Source organism: Mchenga conophoros, linkage group LG16 (genome assembly GCF_057382185.1).
Source record: "Mchenga conophoros isolate Kocher_MC1m ecotype Shallow Benthic linkage group LG16, M_conophoros_male_GT1.1, whole genome shotgun sequence".
Classification (NCBI taxonomy): domain Eukaryota; kingdom Metazoa; phylum Chordata; class Actinopteri; order Cichliformes; family Cichlidae; genus Mchenga; species Mchenga conophoros.
In genome coordinates this window covers 26,047,390-26,067,634 of record NC_140541.1, presented here as the reverse complement: position 1 = coordinate 26,067,634, position 20,245 = coordinate 26,047,390, and the positions used below count along the sequence as shown (strand labels likewise).

At 42.5% G+C, this 20,245-nt stretch overlaps 1 protein-coding gene across 1 annotated transcript; it reads right to left on the bottom strand.

The window, feature by feature from the left end:
- Positions 1-3,465: 3,465 nt before the first annotated feature.
- On the bottom strand, positions 3,466-19,797 carry LOC146556933 (matrix-remodeling-associated protein 5-like). Its single transcript, XM_085249342.1, has 12 exons — positions 19,454-19,797; positions 18,722-18,941; positions 18,419-18,548; positions 16,896-17,137; positions 16,529-16,680; positions 12,285-15,850; positions 11,025-11,166; positions 10,254-10,389; positions 8,746-9,936; positions 8,448-8,655; positions 7,497-7,718; positions 3,466-7,360 (listed from the first exon to the last, which is right to left on the bottom strand). The coding sequence occupies exons 2-12, from the start codon at positions 18,913-18,915 to the stop codon at positions 5,222-5,224; spliced, it is 8,322 nt and encodes a 2,773-aa protein (XP_085105468.1). The 5' UTR covers positions 18,916-18,941; positions 19,454-19,797; the 3' UTR covers positions 3,466-5,221.
- Positions 19,798-20,245: the final 448 nt, after the last annotated feature.

Genomic DNA, 20,245 nt, shown 5'->3' with positions numbered 1-20,245 from the left:
ACTGCTAAAATGGGTCAGGTATGCAGTGAAGTCACATCCCATTATTTTTCACAGCTTTTGGGCTGGTCACTCTTTCTGAGAATGTCTTTTCGACTCAACAGAAACATACGGCCAAGAAAACTGTGGATGCGGACAGTGTTTGTTAACACTAGCATGAGTTGCTAATGGGCCCAAGCGCTATTGTAAACAGAGCCTGCTGTACGAAGTGATACTTCACTGTGTGAAGTATGTGTGACTAGACGTATGTTTTGAGTGTATTCTGCTGACAGAGGTACTTCTTATGAGTCAATATCATTATTTAAACAGCTGGTGAAATAATAATATTTTGCAATCTCTCAATCGCGGTATTTTGTAATCTCATACGTTTATAAGCTCTATGCGCTCAAAATCTGAAAATTTCTGGTCGTAACCCTCATATTCTAAGTCACCATCTGTGTTCCTATTAAGTCACGTCTATGAAATCTATCAGACAACAGCTGACTGAAGCACAAATTACAAAATCAAAGTCAAGTTCCAGATAATTGCTACAGTACACCTCCTCCCACACACTTCAGCTTAATCTCTCTTTTCCATCAGCTCATTACTGCACAGGTGGATCCTTAGTAAAATAGTCATCCTGCTGGCTTATTAAATGCAGGCGGATATGAGTCATACCCAATGGAAAACCTACTATATATGAATGACAGATTATAGGCACTCCAATTTACACATGAAATAACAGATAATAAGTGTAGATAGAGTCATATATGATTAGATGAGCTGCCCTTTTAACATAACATTACAGAGAGCTCATCTAGCTCTCATCAAGCTGAATTAATGTAAAAAAAGAAAAAAAAAGCAATCACTCATCCAAAGCCACAGGGTGAAGTTGTCATGTGCAAAGCGACGCTTTTCTCAAGTGCTCTTCCATGTAGGAATAATTTTCCAATTATTTCCAGTTATATAATCATTATTGCTTTGAAACGAAAGACTTCAGAACATTTTCATACATTCATATCATTATTATTTCCTTTAGAGCGGCAAAATTAAGGGGAAAAAATGGAAAAACACATTCGTGATGGGCAGCCTAATGAGGCGTCGAAACAAAATGTGTTTTTCACTCCAATGTGTATTGTTGTTCTAAAGCAACATTAAAGACAGGAAAGTAATGAAGCTGTCTGAGGCCTCTCAGTGGGTGGTGTAATGCAGCCGTTTCGTTACTGATTACAAGTTGTGTAGCAGAGTAGATTCTGAGTCTGAAATATCTTCCGCATGTGGTTCAGATAAGTGACTCCCCATCACGGTGAGAAAAACCCTTCAGAGAAGGAGCCTTTACTCATTAAAAGGAAAAGTTTTTCTTTGTGAGAGTGTTTTCCATTAATCAAACACATGCACACACACACACACACACACACAATGAGAAATAGGAACGCAGAAACAGATGACTAGCTGTTGTCTGTCTTTTCACTGTGATTCAAACATGAAAGCTGGGTGGACCATGACATGCGTCTTGTCAGTATGCCAGACTCAGCTGGCATGACGAATTTGTGATGACACCATCCACGTGAATATGTAAAATGTGAGCAGATGTAGCAGCAATGAGTGGTTCTGCATTACAAAGTGTTCTGTGTACGTTTGAATTTCCCAGGTAGTACAGCAGTGGGAGGGTGAGGGGTTCAATATTGATGCCTATAAAGTGTGTTTTAGTTAGTAGTTGATGATTGTTTCATTAACATTGATGGGGCTGAGATATTATCCCTATGATGCTATTAGCATAAATAAAACACGAGAAATTGTCATCATAAATTGCAGTTGCAGTTGATCAGATCAGCCTCGCATCTGAGGAACATGCACAGACAGTTGTAGTAATGATGCTACTGCAGGCATGCTGTTAAATGACAACATTACAGTTCTTCTCGTCAGGATTGCGTGCATTTCAATCCAGTCGAGAGCTTTGTAGCCACACTGTAATCTTGTCATTTCAGAGAATAAAGTGCAACTAAAATAGATCCAAAATAGAATGCCTTGGTGATGCTTAATTAGTTAGTTATATGCTTGTATGTTTGCAATTGCACAAAAAGAGATTGGCAGTAAATTATTTGCTAAAAGGGACCACAAACATGGAACCATTAAGTAAAAGTGCCACAGTGGATGGAAATTCTCCAGCATCATAAAGAAGATAATTCAAAACATGTTTCGCGAAAACAACTGGCTTCTTCAGTACTGGAGCTCAAAACAAAATTCTATTGTTGGTCCTTTTCCCTTTATTTTTCTCTAGACACAGAACTCAAACCAAACTCCCCAAGTTATTGGGTGGTGCGTTGCAATGATTCTAATCAGTGGTGCCTTTGATCAGTGGACTAATTCACATCAATAAGCTTCAGCTTCGCATTGTTTGAAACATTTCTCTTCAATTATTCAGCAGCTCTGATTTTCTCAGGTCTGACTAATAGTATCGACAAGTTTGGGCTGATTGTATTCATTTGGACTAAATGGTCTAATCACAGAGCATTAAGGCTACGGCTAAAAAAAAAAAAGAAAAGGAAAAGAAAAAGAGAGGAAAAAACATTTGGAACTTTTTAAAGGCTAAAAACTCTTTTCAGATAAAGCTGGACTTGATTTAACTCGTAACCACGGCTTAACAATCCTGTGTCATGAAAAATAAGATATATAAAAAAAATTTGCCCTGGGCCAACTGGTGGACTATGTAGGAGTGCTAAAGTAACCAAATGGGGTTGCCTTAGTCTCAAGGGCTAGGGATAGTGCTAGACTGTGTTACATGTCCTGTGCTGTGACTTTACACTTGCTAAATTATATAAATTAAAAATGGCAACATGCAAGTAAAAAAAAAAAAAACCTTTTTCAATCTGTGGTTTGGGAGTGGCGTTGATATAAACCTTTGCCTCACAGCACGATGCAAAACAGAAACGCAGAAGAGGTGCACAGCTGAAAAAGGTGAAAATAGTCTAAATACTGTAAGTATGGTGTGAACGCTGTGTTGACAGCCCAGAGAAAAAAAACATGCAGTAATTACTTGGTGCAGCATTTTCGTCAGTTTTGGCATTGGCAGTAGTTCAGAGGTATTTTGCTCGCACTCCTTCGCTTTCCCTTACTCTAGCTGCCTGCCAATAACTTTTTTTTATACTAATGGCCAATATAGTGCACCGTCACACTGCTCGTATATACAGTACATAAGGTCAGGATTAATCAAAAGTATTCATCGCCTATTTACTGGACTCCCAGTGTAAACAGCAGGTGTGAGCTCATGCATGGTGGCGTGTGGAGCTGCTCTGCAGGCTGTTGGGAGTTTTATTGCATTTCCCAGAGAGGCGAATATGATGTCATCAACATGTGTCTCATCTACTGTTAAGACCCCATTTCCTCGTCTGACAGCTGAGCCACGGATAAGGAGTTTCTGTTCTCATCATACACTCAAGGAAAAGTTTCCTTCTGCGCTCCCACCCTCCCACGAGGTGTTTTCTTTTTTCCTTCTAACTCCAAAAACTAGCACTCGCTCTTTGTCTGCACCGTGCTGCTTTTCAGAACAAAACTCAACCACTGACATTTCATTTTTTCCCATTTTTATTTATAAAATGAAGGTGTTAAAAGTCTAGGAAGCATTCATCACTGGCAAGTGAGACTTCAAACATATTCATATTTAATAATAATTCTCCCTTTAAGACTGTCTAACAACAGAGTTTGTACAAGGCAAATAATTTAAGGACAATATTTTTAAAAAATGATTAAGTGACTACATATAACTATGACCTCCTGGCTTTGTGCACAGGCGTAAGACAGGTGCTTGTACCAACAGACATCTATACAGTAGTTAATATCACAATAATCCTGAACATTACTCTTCAAAAACTGGCTTTTGTTGAAACATAAATGTTTTGTACCATATGTTCGGCTCCATTAGTGCTGTGAAAATGTAATGGAATCAGAAGGTGAGTACAAAGTCCTGAAGAATCTGCTTTTTCGAGTAGATCATAACACTGAAGCCCTCCATCAACATGCCTGTGAACGCTTTAACGAAAGCAGTTCAGTGCAAATAATGGCGCCAAATACGATTCTTTTTCCTGGTTTGTTACATATAGACCACCGCAACAAATCCAACCTAGTTAGCACATGAAAATACAACATTTTAAAATGACATTTTTAAACCCAAGAAGAACATTTTTTAAAATATACAACAGATGTAACACAATCATATTATGTGACATTACATTTGTACCTATGTGAATGGAAACAGTTGTGAAGGAAAAACTGACATGTTGTGCGATGCTGTGTGGCGTCGCTGGCAGAACGTTATCGGCAGATAAGCGGTTTAACATATAAATTGCAAAAAAGTTGCTGTTTATCACATGTAGCACAGAGATAAAGACGGCTTACATCAGCTGTACTCTCGCTACTGGAAATGCTCCAGTTTCAGACCAACCACTCATAGGAGGGCGACTCACCAGCAGTGAACTAACCTGTGTTATTATCAATGCAAAATGGAGCAAAATGGATGTTACACAGTTTTTGGACTAGAGAGTCAGCTGGTTTAAAGACTTTTTAATGTCTAATCCATTTGCTAACATGCACCTTGGTAAGGTCATGTCTAAAAAGGCCGAGGGCCACAGTGCATAGTGTGAAATTGCTATACTACATTGTGCAGTACATTGTTGTTCAGTGTTAGAGCAGAAATGTAAAGTAATAAAGCTAAATAATGAGCCGGTGTTAAATGGATATAGCGCATTTTGATCTTTCACACGAGGGTTGAAAATGTTTTTACATTTTACAAATAAACACAGAAAGAAAAGATGTTATTGTATTGGTGAACAATTCATTTTGCTCTTATTCCCCCTTTCTTACATTTTAGCACACGGTGGAGAAACAAGACCATTTCTGCAGGAAAAAATGCAGCGTTTTTGCCACAATGATGAAATGAGCACTAATTAAAAACAGGATTTACACCAGTGAGACACCAAATGTGTAGACCACCTGCATGAAACATTGTACCTGTTTTTCAACCCCTGATTCAAAACCTCAAATACATAAATGAGACATAAACTGTATATCAGCAATGTGTCCTTTCTGAGAGTTATCAGTATCTCCCACACAGGGGTTTGCAGTTTCTTTGGGCATCAGGGACACAGAGTGTAAGCACTCAAACAGGTTATACACCAGTACAAAGAAGTGAAGTCTCTGTGTTTCTATTACATGACATTGTGTATGCGTGTATTGTCATCTCATCCGGTTATATAACATGCAGGTAGGTTGCCTTGGTGTCCACCCCTATCACATTTTTGGCGGTGCATTTGTAAAATCCTGTATCCATGCTTGTCGGTTTTTGTATCACTAAAGAACCCTGAGGGCTAAGATAGCGGTTCCCATAAATGCGAGGCTGAGCCATGACCTTCAGCTGCATCAGGTCTGGTGTTTCCCAGGTAACTGTCGCCCGGGGTGTTGCTATGGTCAGGCAGGGCAGTTCCACAGCGACACCGGGGCGGGTGTAGGTCACAGGGGAGGGGCCTGTTGTGATGCGCGGAGGGTAGGCGATGACAATAACAGGAACTGTGATCACTGAAACTGAGGAAGAGTCATAACTCGTGGATCTGCAGGTGTAGGTGCCACGGTCGAACACAGAGGCCTGCTGCACTGTTAATGCTCCATCCTCTTGGACTAAGTAACGGCCTGAATCATCACTCTCACCCTGGGACAGCACCTTGCCACTGGGCATGGTCCATGTGAATGAGCTGCGGGTAAAGCCAGGTGTTTGAGAAGCAGGGCAAGGCAGGTGAAGGGTCTCTCCATTAATGATGCTCACAAGAGAGGCTGTTTGGGTGATCACAGTGGGCGCTGAGGCAGTGCCAGTTGAGGATGGGGGGCCAACTGGGTGAGGTGGTGAAGGCAATCTCGCTGCACTTTGCCGAGGCTTTTCAGTAACTGAGATTCTCGGGTAAAGCACAGGTGACGCTGGCTTTGAGCTTAAGGACTGCTCTGATTCCACTAACCCTCTTGAGAGCGGCACCTTTGTTAAACCAACCCTTTCTACCCTGTGTGGAGATCTGACCTCCTCCTGCTGGTCTGACACCTCCAGCTCCACCCGCATTGTTGTCTCTCCTTTCTCACTTCTCACTACACAAACCAAGACACCACCATCACTCCCTCGAACACCCCGCAGCTCTAAGGTACCATTTCGGTGCACAGTAAGACGACTGCCATAGTAGGGAGATGGCAACATGCCATTCCCAGGCAGAAGCCAGAACAGACGCGACTGACGGGAATTTTGGGAAGGGCATGGCAAAAAAATAGTTTGACCTTTAACTGCTTGCTGCTTCACCGCCGTTGCTACACCCAGTACTGTGTTGGGGGAGTTTTTAGCATCAGTATTACTACTTAACTCACCACCATTTCTGCTGTCAGTCCTTCCTAGATTACCGCTCCTATTAAAATCATCCCCTCTGTGTGTGCTTGTCCCAACTGCTTTATTAGACACAGTGCTACTAAAGCCTCCAGCATTTCTCGAATTACCACTTAACCTGCCATTTTCTCCGCTCGTATTAGCGTCATTACTAGCCTTTCCTGCAATGACTTCATTGATATTCCGTGCAGGATTTCTCTCAGCACTACCTTCTCTAACTGTGCTGCGACTGTTACCTACACTGTTGCTGTTGTGTATAATACTAGGTCTATTCATATTAATTCCAGTATTATCTGCTTTAGTGCTTACATTCCTAGCACGGTTCACCCCCACGCTGATTACGCTACTGCTCAGTTTTGTTGTAATTCCACTCACAAGTCCGTTAAATCCATTTTGACTATCATTCTTAAGGACAGGATTAGAGCTACTGATTGCCAAATTAACACCACTGCTTGGTACAATGTTTCTTATCCTCTCATTATCGTTGTCATTGCTGCTGCTGTTGTTATGCAGCTTGTCTGTGATTCCAGACAATCCATAGCGGATTATCCCCCCATTGTTAATGTTGTCCCCTGATCTGGTGTCAGTTCCACTATTATTGCTCCAACCTCCACCTTCCACTCGGCCACGCAATCCATAGGTAGGCGTCTCCACCTCAAGCCTGACCACCCTGCTCCTCTCCCCAGCTGAGTTGCTTGCTTGGCACGTATAGTTTCCCGTGTCGATCTTTTGAGCTACGCGCACCTCCAGAGTGCCATTTGAAACCACCACTACTCGTTCAAAATAATAACCAGATCCTAAACTTCGTGGGATAACACGGTTTGCAGGGTTGAACCACGTCACTGTAGGGGTAGGGTTTCCTGTGGCTCGGCACGGAATTCGGGCCGTTGCTCCCTGGCGTACTTTCATGACATGGTAGCTTCTGTCATCAGTAAAAGTTGGAACAGATGTCATCATAACCTTTACTTTGACCTTGAAAGGATGAACAGATGATTTAATTGTTTAGTGTTTTTAGTTGTGTAAAAGCTTCAGTTTGAAAGCACTCATAACTCATGCAGCTCATGACAAAGACTTTTAATTAAAATGATGAAGAAATTACTTGTCTTACCTTCATGGTGTCGTGGCCGCCTTGATTCTCAGCGTAACACGTATACTCTCCTCCTTCTCCAGCGCTTACTGCTGGAACCAGTAACGTCCCATTGCTGAACACTATTAGTCGTTGTTCTCGGCCTCCTCTGTCTTCCCCATGCAACACGCTGTTCACCATGGTTCCATCTGGTAAGGTCCAGTGGACAGCTGGGTCAGGCAGCCCTGATGCCTGGCAGTCCACCTGCAGAGGATCAGTGTTCCAGTGATGCATGATTTAAAAGGTTGTTGACTTTTTGTTTGGGATGAAAGCTGAAGTCGTAAGAAACATTATAAATGATAAATAACAACTACATGCTGCACTCTAAAACACATCTAAGCCACTACAAATTTCACACTCACACTAAAACACAGCTCATAAATCTTTAAATTAAAATAATTATTTTTAAAAATCCCATACTTGCTTTGTTTTTTTTTTTCTTGACATTTTTCACCAAGCCTTTAAATATTGATGTGTGCTTTATTTTCTGCTGAAAAACCCTGCTGATGATTCATAGCTGCACATTTATGCGTCGGCAGGTTTTTCTTTCTTTTTTGACCCAAATAATATAAAACATTTTTAGATCCCAACTTAAAGCCTGAACTTTAGGACTCAAATGTACCAACCCTGGCACGAAATAACTCTAAAACTCAACAGTAAACTTATATAAGAGAGGGACAGTTCAGATTTAGACATTTCTTGCCAGACATTTTAAACAATACAGCATCAAATGAATGAATGAATTGAATTATTTCACGGGAAATATGCAGTGCAAACACTACAACTTAATAACAACCCAGATTCAAATAAAATTGAGTGAGAAACACAGACTGGAAATAAAATATTAATCGCTTGTGTGCATTTATCAAACAAACTTTGCATCAGAAGCGGCTGAGAATTGCAATTTAATTACATTTCTGTTTTTCTGCTCACCTTCAGTGGTTTCCCGACTGACACCATCTGAGTGAGCAGTTGTTTTGGTTCAATCGTGGCGGGTTTCGCAGCTACAGTAACACGCAGGAGGCGATAATCATCTGCGACCTTGTTCCGTGCAATGCACAGGTAGTCTCCAGCATCCTTCTCCGTTACAGCTTGGACTGACAAGGTACCGTTAGGATGCACCTTCAAACGCCGGTCAAAACTTTCATTCAAACGTAGATAATTAAATTAGATGAAGTACTATTAAAATCAACAACATATGTAGTGATACAAATGTGGACATTCCCAGTACCTTAAGTGCTGGTCCACTAGCTTCCTGCTGGGGGTCCTCCAGATAATGATAGGGGTTGGGTTGCCAGTTACGGAGCAGTGAAGCTGTAAAATCCCCCCTTGTGGGACAGTAGAACTAGATGGTGATGTAGAAATAATACGGGCTTTGCTAAAAGGGGAGAGGAGCAAGGGATTCAAAACAGTAGATGCTCTCCTGTCTGTAGGGGAAGCAACTCTTGTGTTGGTTATACTGGGTGAGACTTTATTCTTATTTATTGACCCCGTGGAGGGTGGGGAAAGGGAAGAAGAATTTGTTTTTTTGACACTGGTAAAGTGTGTGTGGGAGGCAGTGACTGTTTTATTAAATTTAGGTGATGAGTTCGAGGACCGGTAAGGGTTAGATGAGGAGTGAGAAGAGCTTGAGGTGAGCGACGTCTTGGATTTTTCCAAGGGAGATTTAGGGGAGCTAAATGGATTTGAGGGCTGGTTAGAGATACTCAGACCTGTGTCATTAATGAGTGATGAAGAAGGTGGCCTTTCAGTAGCAACAGCTTTTACTCCTTTATGACTTACTTCTCCCTGTCTTCTTTCTCCTTCTGCTCCCCCTTCAATTTTTAACTTCACTGTTCTCTTATCGGTCCCCACAGCATTACTTGCTGTGCACTCATAGCTCCCAGAATCCTTTGGCCCGACTTTTCGAATATGCAGTGTCCCATTGGTCAAGACAAAGAGGTTGCCGTGGAGAAACTGGGATGGGCGAACAAGGGTCCCATCTGGGATTCGCCAGCGGAGAGTTGGTGGAGGGGCACCTCGGGCTGAGCAGTGAGCATAAACTGGCCTCCCCGGAGACAAGAGCAGGTGTTCCTCTCTGGGTTGCTGTATCACCGGAGGTAACGAGGACACGTGTACACGCACAGAGGTGCTGGCAGCACCAGCTGAGTTGGAGGCCACGCAGCGATACACTCCTCGGTCACTGGGTAAAGTTACTGAGATATGAAGAGTTCCATTCGTGTCCACGCTGATTCGACTGGTGGAGGGGCCAGCAGATGTCATGACAGAACGATCTGGCAGAACCCACGAGAGCAGAGGGGCGGGAACACCATCCGCTTGGCACTCCAAGTGCACTTCTCCGCCCTGATGAATGGTGGCTTCTCTGTAACTAGCCAGCTGCATACGAGGGGGGCGAGTCCAAACTTCCAGGGTCGTTAGCAACCTGCCATGAAGAAGACGGGCAAAAAAAACCCCTCAATTTATGAAATATGCAAAGGCAAACACACAATGCATGACTCTATCAGAAATCACATAAGAGGCACCAAATCATACTTTATATATACAGGTTTGCATTACTGCGTATGTCACTGTTTGCTGTTATAACAACAGACTCAACAAGCATAACTGCACCACAATATACATTATGCTGAGTAATTTAATTACACATTACTGTAGGCTGATGTCATTAATATTAAAATACTGTGCCCTGTTGTCATTACACAACCATACTGTATGCATAACATATATCCGTAACCTCACCTATCACGACCCAGCATGCTTTGTGCACTGCAGATGTATGTGCCCCTGTCCTGCAGCTGAATATTCTGGATAACAAGGGTGCCATTTGACAGGACCTCAAAACGCTGAGCTCTGGAGTGGACTGACATCACCGCTCCTGAGTGAAAGACATACAGCAAGAGAGTAAGACAGACAGACGCACACAAAGAGAAGCAACGAGCAAAGAGAGTGAGGAAAAACGTTAAGAGGGTGAGAAAGAGACAGAGAGGAAAGGAGGAACGGGGGCACACCAAATGGCACAGCATGAAGTAAAGTCAGCGATGCAGTGCACAAAATGTTCCATTACTTGCTTGCGATGTCTTTCCCACATGGCAAGCTAGAGAAAAGCCTATTGTGTCCATGCCAGTGTATATGCTGGTTGTTAATGGGGTTTTTTTTTCATCACAGTAAAATGTGTTTGTATTCATTCATAGCACATATTAAAGCTGACGCTTATTTCCTTTAGCATTAGTGACCTCAGAGTGTAAACCTTTAATTACTCTGCTTTAAATGCAAAGTCAATAGATTTTAGACCATACCATACAGACATGCACATATGCAATAAACCGGTGAATGCGAAATAAGCACTGCTGCGTTTTCCAGCAAAATTAAAAGAATAAACATGAAGCCTGTTCCATGATTTGAGTTTATGCAACAGATTTAAAGTGGCGGTAAACTGGATTACACACTGACATAGCTCAGGGTGTTTTGTTTAAGGTATGTTAGAATAAATGCATGCTGCAGTGTGCACACCTGTGGCGACTTTAATCCACGTGATGGTGGGTTTTGGTTCTCCTTTAGCTTCACAAGTCAGCCTGGCAGTGCTCTCTGCTGGGAATGACACTGTCCTGACGTGCGGGTCTGCAATCCTTGGTCTGGATCTCACGACTGGAGCCTACAAGAGCACATTAAATCACAGGATAATGAATTTGACTCCTTTAAAATATTCAAACCTTTAAAGATATCTGGGATTCACTAATGAAACATTTTAAACTTTACAAGTTTAAAATGTTTCATTATGTTGGCCTGAATTAGGTTGGCCATTGAGTTTCATTTTCTTAACTAAATAGCCAGTGACTGGAGGGCTTCCAACAACCTACAGCAAGCAGGCCAATTAAAACACATTTGTGAAGTTATGAATCAGCATGAAAAGTCTGATTCACAGGGGCTAATTAAAAACTGCCAGTTTGTAAAATGTTTCTTATTGCTCTTTTTTTTTTTTTTTTTATTAAATAGTGATATTGTGGAATAAGATATATAATATAGCTTCACAGTGATCTCAGACTTAGAGTTTTTGTTGGTGGACTGAGATTTTTAATCTACTGAGGCTTGCCAACAAGGCCTGTAAATTAATTAACAATTGATTACTTTAAATCCCATGGGATTAGACTCACATAATGCATAACAACACATAATGCTATTGATTGTGGAACACGTGTTTTTAATTTTGTTTTTTTCTTTAGATCTCTGACAGAGCTCTGGAGAATCCATGAAATTGTAGAATTGTCATAAACATCCTTTAATTTTAATTGCAGGTCATGTGGATAGAGATTAGACTGTTTGGAGATCTAGATTTTGCCCCAAGGGCTTGCAGAGTTGGGTGTAGTGTGTGTGTGTGTGTGTGTGTGTGTGTGTGTTGTTTTTTTCTGGGTCAGCCAACTCTGGTTTGGAGCATCAGAGGCACTCACTTGGTAAAGAAATGTTAATGTGAGTTGTGTGTATATAAACTGCAAATTACATTTAAAAGTGCACTTAAAGAAATTACCCACTGCATAAATTACTAAATGACCAAAAGCAAGTAAAAATGGGGAAACATTAATTTGCAATTGAATTAACACTAGAAAAGAACAAATGGTGGTCCTAGTTTGGCTGTTATTCTCTTTGTAGTGTGTGTGTGTGTGTGTGTGTGTGCGCGTGTGTGTGTGTGTGTGTATGTGTGTGCTTGCCTTAAAGCCCATTTTGGGTAGCACTACCTATAAAATAGAAATGTTATTTGAATTCATTTGGACTCACCCCAGGAGCCACAGGGAATGAAGGGGACCAGTTAGTCCTGCTGCTGTGTGAATCTGGAATTGAATTAGCGCCGGCGTTTTTCCAGTCAGTGGGGGGCCGACTCTGGTTTGGAGCACCAGAGGCAAGCCTCTCTCTGGGGTCAGCTAGGTCGATGCTTGGCCTCTCCCGGGATGATGTTTTGGTATTTGCTGATGTCATTATTGCAGCGGTACTGGAAAGTGTGCTAGGCGTAGCTGCCCTAGAAGTTGAGTGAATTTTGGCTGAAACTGTAAATGTTGGAGTAGTGGTAGTAGTAGTAGTAGTTTTAGTAGTTTCAGATGTAGTAGAAGCAGTAGCAGTAGATGGAGGGTTAAGAAATCGGGACGTAACAATGAATGAGTTTGAAGAACTACTAGTAGTAGTGCTAGTATCGGTAGTAGTTGAAATCAAAGCATTATTATTAGGGTTTATTGTAGTGGTAAAGAGTTCAACTACAGGAATAGTAGCGGGAGTAGTAGGTGTAAGAATAGGTGTAGCAGAGGTAGAAGCACTTGCAGTATGTCTGGTAGTGCTAGATGTTGGAATAATAGTCCTAGCAAATATGGTGGAACTTGTAGTCCTAGGATTAATTGCAGTTGTTGTGGGAAGCTTGTACTCATTAGTCATAGCAGAAGATGTACTTTTAGAGCTGCTGGCATTTGCATTAGAATAAACCTTTTTAGGGGCAGTTGTAGGATTTGTTATGGTTTTTGCAGTAGCTGCACTGGAAACTGAAACAAGGGAGGAGTGAGTTGCTGGAGAGGAAGACTGATATAGTATGCTCACAAAATTCTTCCCCAGCTTTTCACTGTGTTTGTTTGGGGGTGTGTCAATATGCTTGCCTAAGGCTGTTTGTGTTTCTGTGTGTTTGTGTATACTGTGTGCTAAGGTATGTGTGCCTGGCACGTGCGTTTCTGAAATGACAAAATTAGAATGAGTGGGTGCTGGTGTGCTGAAAAGAGTGGACTCTTCACTGTCTGGTATCTCTTCCCTGTCTGGTCTCTTGCCTGAGTGAGTCATTATAGCTGTAGGTGTGTATCTGTTTGTATACGAGGGGGAGGGAGTCTGTGAGGGGGAGGAAGATGATGAAGCAGAGCCAAAAAGATTCAGAGCAACATCGTTTGGAGCAGTCTTAATATGGTCTCTCTGTGTCGACAAAATTCCCGCAGATGTGGCTGTTGAGACCAGTGACAACATATTGATTTGATTTGTAGTGGTGTCAGGTGTCACAGCAGGGGTTATTGGGTTTGTGGGTTCCAGGGGACGTTGGTTTGGGGTCAAAAGTTGCACCCTGGGCCTGTTGATGATTCGTCTCCGCTGTCCAATCTTCCTGTGTGAGTTCCGAGGTCTTTGGGGGCGGGAGTTTGGCACCAAATTAGGGAAGAACCGCTGTCGGGGATTCTGTGGTCTCGTTCTTGATGGATTGGGGTTCACTTCTCGCTCATCTCCTTCAACTGGTTCTGGGACAATTTCATTTGTTCCTGACACTGGATAAGATGTGACCGGTTCTTTCCGTGTCACTGCGTTTGCTGCTGTCTGTGTTTGTGAACCCGGTATCTCTGCCTGCCTGAGTGTGTCTGTCTCATTCTCTATCTGTTTTTCTGTTGACCTCTCTGTACCTTCTTCTGTCTCAGAGTCTGTTTCAGTCTCTGTTTTTATCTCTGTTTTTGTCGGGCTTCCTGTGTTAACAGGTTGAATGGGCTGTAACTCTTCCTCCTGAAGAACTATATCATCAACAGACGACCCTTCAGTTTCTGCTTCCACTCCTGCTGCCTGACCTCTACCTCTATCTGTATCATCATCTTCCTCGTGTTCTATCGTGACTCTGTCTTCAGCTTCTTGGACCGGTGCAGCTGTGGGCTTTTCTGTTGTGATAAGTTGGCCACGATTAGCGAGAGCAGTCCTTTGACGTATCTTAGCCAAAAGGTCAGCCCATTTCTGCGGATCTATCTTTTTTTTGCTCGTGCTAACTCTACGTTTGTTCTCAAAGAGGTTTCTTCTCTGGTCTGTGGATGAAAAAGCTGCACCGCCTCGTCTCCGGGAGCCTTCTCTTACAGGCCCACGTCTTCGTGGGTTTCCAATCGGATAGCGTCTGTTTGGGGGTCCCTGAAACGACACTGGGCGTTTTCTATTTCCAACAGTCGCCTCTTCCACTTCCTCTCCGTCCCCTGATCCTTCATTCATGTCACGTAATAAAGGAGCTCTTATCCTGGTTGACCGGCCAGCAGCAGACTGTGGTCCTCTGGGAAACGAAGTCCTAAGCGCAGGGATATGCTGTGAATTTAATATCAGCTGCACTGACAGAGCATCTCTACCATAGTGGTTGACTGCAGTGCAGCGGTAATGACCACCATCCCTCAGGGAGGGGTTAGGCAGATAGAGACTCCCATTTGTTTCTATGGTGAGTCCACCTGGCACAGCAGTTCCTCGGCGTACCGCATTTCCATTTGGCAAAATCCAGCTTAAATAAGGCTCTGGTGAACCAGACATCCTGCAAGGCAAACTGACAGGTTCTCCAACTGTCCCTGTGACAGGAGGCCCCACTTGCTCTCCTAAATGCGGAACAGAGGACTCCTCCACTGCCAGATGCAGAGGAAGAACATCTACGTCCCTTCCAGCCCTGGCAACGCAGTAGTAAATCCCAGCATCTGACAGTTGTACATTTTGTAGCAGTAAAACAAAGCCTGAAGCCCGGAGCCTGCCATCTAGGGTGCTGGAGGGGGAGAGGAGTTCAGATCCATCTGGGAGAATCCACTGTGCTTTGGGGTTGCCAGAAGTGAGAATTGGGCAGGGTAGCTGTACTTTACTGCCTGCTACTGCTGCCAGTGCTGTGGTAGTATGATTAGTTGAAATCAGCACCCAAGGGTGAGAAGCAGCAGAGGATGATGAGAGTTGAGAGGTAGGGTCAAGATGAGCAGAAACTCTTGTTGAGTATATAAGCTGAACCTTATGTCCATTAGACTGCGCTCTGTTTAGCTGAATGCTAATAGCTGGCTGCATTAACCACTGAGGCCTGGCTTTAACAGAAGCTTTGACTCCAGTGTGATAATATCCATCTGTCTCTGCTGCCTGCCTATAGCGGTAGGCCAACGCTGGGGATTTACTCAGCATGATCTCCCTCTCGAGGCGAACTGCAGTCTCGCTGTAGTAAGCCAGAATCCTCCAAAGTTTCTCATAGCTCTGTCTCTCCACGGGGCACTCCAGAGAGAGCGAGAGAGCGAGAGGAAGAGGAGAAGATGAGGACACGGAGAGATCTGGAGGAGGAGCAATATCTTGGGAGTCGGATGATTGAGTGATGTTGCAACTCAGATCAACACTGTACCCTTGCTGGTCAGACAAACCCAGTGAGGCACTGCCTAAGGGCTCTCTGAAGGTCTCACTTGATTTAATTTCACTGGGTTCTGTCCCTAAAGGTGCCTCTTTTCCTGGAGACGGGATCACTGGTGAATTGCACGTTAAAGCAGTCTGTTCAAGCAAGCCCTGCCCTTGAAGTGAATTGGGGGATGTACATAATGGACACTGTGGGCCACCAGGACATTTCATCAAGCCTAATTGAAAGAGGGAAACAGAGAAAATGATATCACAAAAGACAGCCTTGCCATATCTAATGTCATAGCAGCTATGCAAATACACAATAGCACGTTTTAGCTCTTTCAACATATAACTGCATATTATAGTCATTTATTAGTCATGGCAGCATATTTTAAGCATTCATTACACTTTATATCTCTTACTAATTAGGTATGGTTACTTAATTTACACATAAATCAGAAATATGCATCACTTCATTACTACACAGGAATCATTAGCCTGTATTTCAGTGGACACACATCAGTGCTGTCATCATGGATTAGTCATGGCAAGTTAAGTCTGGCATATCAATGAGACACATTTCACGGCCTAGCTTTCTCTCACATCTCAATAACAGCCACAAAACACACTGGAAGATAATGGGGAGAAACAATGAATAATTTGTGACAAAAAGCAGGTGGAGGGCGGTAGTGGCCAAAGGTTCTCAGATAACAAAACCAGATGCATTAAAATGAATGGTTTTGGCATGCAGCTCTCGGTCTCGGCTTATAAAGTGGAAATATCAACAAAACAATCTTCTGTTTCTCAGCCCGTTCCCAATGTTCCTTCTCACCTTATCTATTTCTTCTTCTGAACACGTTAGAGAGACAAAACAATAAGTGTAAACAAATGATTTTTTCAGTAATGGCAGTCACCTGGGTGAGCCAGAGTCCAAGAAAGAAACCAGTTCATCCTGCAGTCACAGCTCCACGGATTAGCCTGCAGCATAAGAGTTTCCAGCAGAGGTGCTGTTGCTAAAGCGTCTTTGGGCAGGGTGGTTAGACTGTTGTTGGAGAGGTCCAGGTGTCTAAAGAAAGGGAAGAAGAAAAAACTGATATGAAAACAGAGGGAAAGCAGAGTCTGAATCAAAGCAGATGGCTGCTTGGACTGAATTTAAGTTAACAATTACTGTGTTGCCCTCACTCTCAGGACTACCAGCAGAACTAAATCTGGTTATACTTTTAAAACCAGATTTCCCTCGCACTGATTATTACATTGAATGTTTGAAGTGTACAAGCTCACCTGAGTGTGGAAAAGTAATATGTATTCAGTAGGGACAATGTGCATAGAGTGTGAGGGTGCAACTGATGCAGCCTGTTTCCTTGTAGACGAAGCAGCCGGAGGCTAGGCAGCTGGAGCAGGGCCCGGGGGTGGATGTGCTGGAGGAGGTTGTGATCCAAATACAGGCGGAGCAGTGAGGTCAGGCCAGAGAAGGTCAGCGATGAAGAGATCTCTCTCAGCTTGTTATAGCTTAGCTTTAGTATCTGTGGGAATAAAGGAAATGAAATGAGCAGAAGGAATGGAGGATTAGGACAGACATCTAAGGCTGATTTAAAAGGAAAAGAAAAGTCGGTTACTGGACACCACATGCTGGCAACATGAGTCTATAACATGAGAATAAAGAGATGTGTAAAAATCCAAGTAGAAACAACTTATCCTGAGTAATTTTTTTAAAATACAGGCAAAGATTTCAAGAAAATAGTTAAAACATTTACAAAACTACTGCTGACAGCATATCCAGATGAAATATTCATGCTGTGCATCGGGTCAAACTAAAAGGATATCCTAGAACTGGCGGGGTTTCTCATTATCCAAATGTAAAATTTAGCACTTTCCCCAAAAGGAAACTGTAAGAAATCTATTGCTATTCCAGCCATGTGTGAAGATCCCACCAGAAATTTAAGAAGGCGCACCATGAAAATCAGGTTGTGGAATTTTGTTTCTGTGAGGCTTACATTAAATCTGCCCTCTGGGGAGGCTACTGAGCTGGAAGAGTTCCAGCTGCTGACGGATCAAGCATGTGAAGACGTCAGCACATGAAAATATGGATCCTATTACCACAGAACGGCAAATATATCAGCATCTGCCTGGGAGATGAAGGGAACAATTGCTAGTTGAGTAATATCACTTCCCCACGGACTGCTAACTCTGCCCTCAGGTTGCTTCTCAAATGTCCAGTGTGTTTCCTGTCACCAAGCAGTGAAACGAATGATGATTGCTAAATTATGCATCACTTATAAAGAAATTAGGAAAAAAATGCTGACGTTTTGAATCTACGAAATGATGACTGTTCGCTTTGATTGATTAATTCTAGATTAGTTTTGCAGATCAGAGATTTAGCTAATGAATCGGTTTAATATTAATAGTATGACTGCAGGATTTGGGCACATTTATCAGTGTAGCGTCGTTTCTAAATTACACCAAACCTTTTTGACAAATACTATTTATCTTGATAATCATACATTACTGGCGTTATCAGTAACAGAAACCTTCTTTGACAAGCGGTTTTAATGTTAATCTCTCATAGTTAGAGTGTTATTAAGAGTGTTAATTACAAGTATTTCAGATGTTACTGGTCTACTGTATCGTAACTTTTTATCTCCACTGTCACAAAATGTTGTCTCTCCTACCCATTAGGGTGTTGAGGCGACTGTTTGTTGTAATTTGGCGTTTTATATATAAAACTGCCCACTCTCTGTTTAATTAGATTCACTAACCCCAGTGAGAAAGGTCAGAAGTATTGTCTTTCTCCTCTTCCTGTTTACCTGTAGCGATTTCATGTCTCTGAACGCTGCATCTGGAAGATGATGGAGGTCATTGCTGTGAAGCATCAGAAGCTCCACCCTCCTTAACCCAGCCAAAGACCTGTCATGGAGGTTCCTGATGCTGTTAAACCTGCCAGAGAACAAAACACCATCTGTATACTTTAAAAAAAAAATTCCTGTGTTGACTGATTTAAAAAAAAAGAATAAAAAACACCCAAAAAAGCTTTAGCTCGTTATCACTGATATGTTACATATGTGTGAGCAGCATACTTTGTTCTTTTGGATGTATGTGTGTTTCCATACCCTAAGTTTATGCGTCTGGTGTGTGCAGGCAGACCGGGAGGTATAGCGAGCAGTGAGCGGAAGGTGCAGTGGACTTCATTGGCCTGGTAGCAATTACAGGTCCTGGGGCAGGACTTGCTCGTGGGCACAACAAGTGCCAGCATCAGGAGAGCCAGTAAAGCCGCAAGCACATTCACTCCCCGATTCATTTTCATTTACTAGAGGAGACAGTACACTATCACTGCAAAAGAGGAAAAGGAAGTCAGGAATAATGGAGAGAAGCAAAGAGCACCAAAATTTCTCCAACAACTTCTGTCATAATAACCTCTTTCCTTTTTTTAAGTAGAGACCACAGTGCTACTCCTCACACTTTTACTTATACTCAAGCCACAGAGCCATGCTGGAACACCGCACCTGTCTTAAAGGTGAGATATTTAAGTATAAGACATACAGACGCGCATGCGTGTGCTTAAGTAGTTAGCGGTGTGGCTGATGCGATATATGAATGAAGGTTTAAGTCAAAGGGCGCATTAGGAGGCTAGAAATACTCCCGCCCTCTCCCTCGCTCGCTCTGTTACTCTCACCCAATCGCAAAATTAACATAAAAACGCCAAACATTTAAATTCAACAGACCAACTATAGAGCTAAACATGAGAAAGCTTTTCGACCTATAGTTAAAATTTAAGTAAATCATGCTGATGAGCAAGAAGCATTGGAGATAAATAGATTCTTTTACCGCGTTTCACAACATACCTTGAAATCCTTCGGTCCGGGGGAGTTAATCATTTAATGGAATTATTCATTTTGACCATCAAACGCTGACTTTAATCCAGCTGCACGGTTCGGAAATTTAAAAGCAAATTTATGCAGTTTATCCGCCCATCAGGTCCGATACTTGGAGTGAATTCCCAAAAAAGTTATCACCTTAGAAGAGAGCCAAGAAAATCCTGAAAAGTAATATCACTTTTTTTCCAACTCCACAAAACTTTTTTTTAAAGTATGTTAACAACATCCAGAGTTCTTTATGCGTCTCTACAAAAGTAGAGCGGCAGGAGCGGCAAGCGGACTATTTGCATAAGCGTCTGGCGCTGTGTGAATGTGTGCGAGCGTGTGTTTGTGTATGGGACAGTGGATGTGTATTTGGAAAGGGGGACTGGACTGAAGTGCACCGAGTGACGCTCGGGGAGAAGGGTCCATCCAAGGAGGGGCTTTCTCTGGAAACCCAGAGGTAACAAGTTACCGCGTTCGGGCTGCTGCTCCTCTCAAATGCGTGTAGCTGTCAGAAAATAACGCCAAAACTCATTTGCAAACTCTTATGTCGGATAAAGGCTCTTATAACTTCTCTAGGAAGTTTAACTTAGGTCATTTTTTCTATATAATTTTAATTTCGAGAGGGCTTCTGGCTTTTACTTATTTCATATAATCTTACTGTCTGAACAGTTTTTAAATTTAAGCTGCAGAAATGTGGAAATTTGTGAACAGTAAATATTGTCATTTGATCTGACATCAAAAATAAGCTCATTAATAGGATAGAGTCTAAAGAAA

Coding starts and splice junctions, on each gene's coding strand:
- LOC146556933 (XM_085249342.1), bottom strand. CDS start 18,915: ATGAAAATGAATCGGGGAGTGAATGTGCTTGCGGCTTTACTGGCTCTC. Junction 16,681..16,895: donor TATTACTTTTCCACACTCAG/GTGAGCTTGTAC, acceptor CCCTTTCTTTAG/ACACCTGGACCTCTCCAACA. Junction 10,390..11,024: donor GTGGATTAAAGTCGCCACAG/GTGTGCACACTG, acceptor TCTTTCACTCAG/GAGCGGTGATGTCAGTCCAC.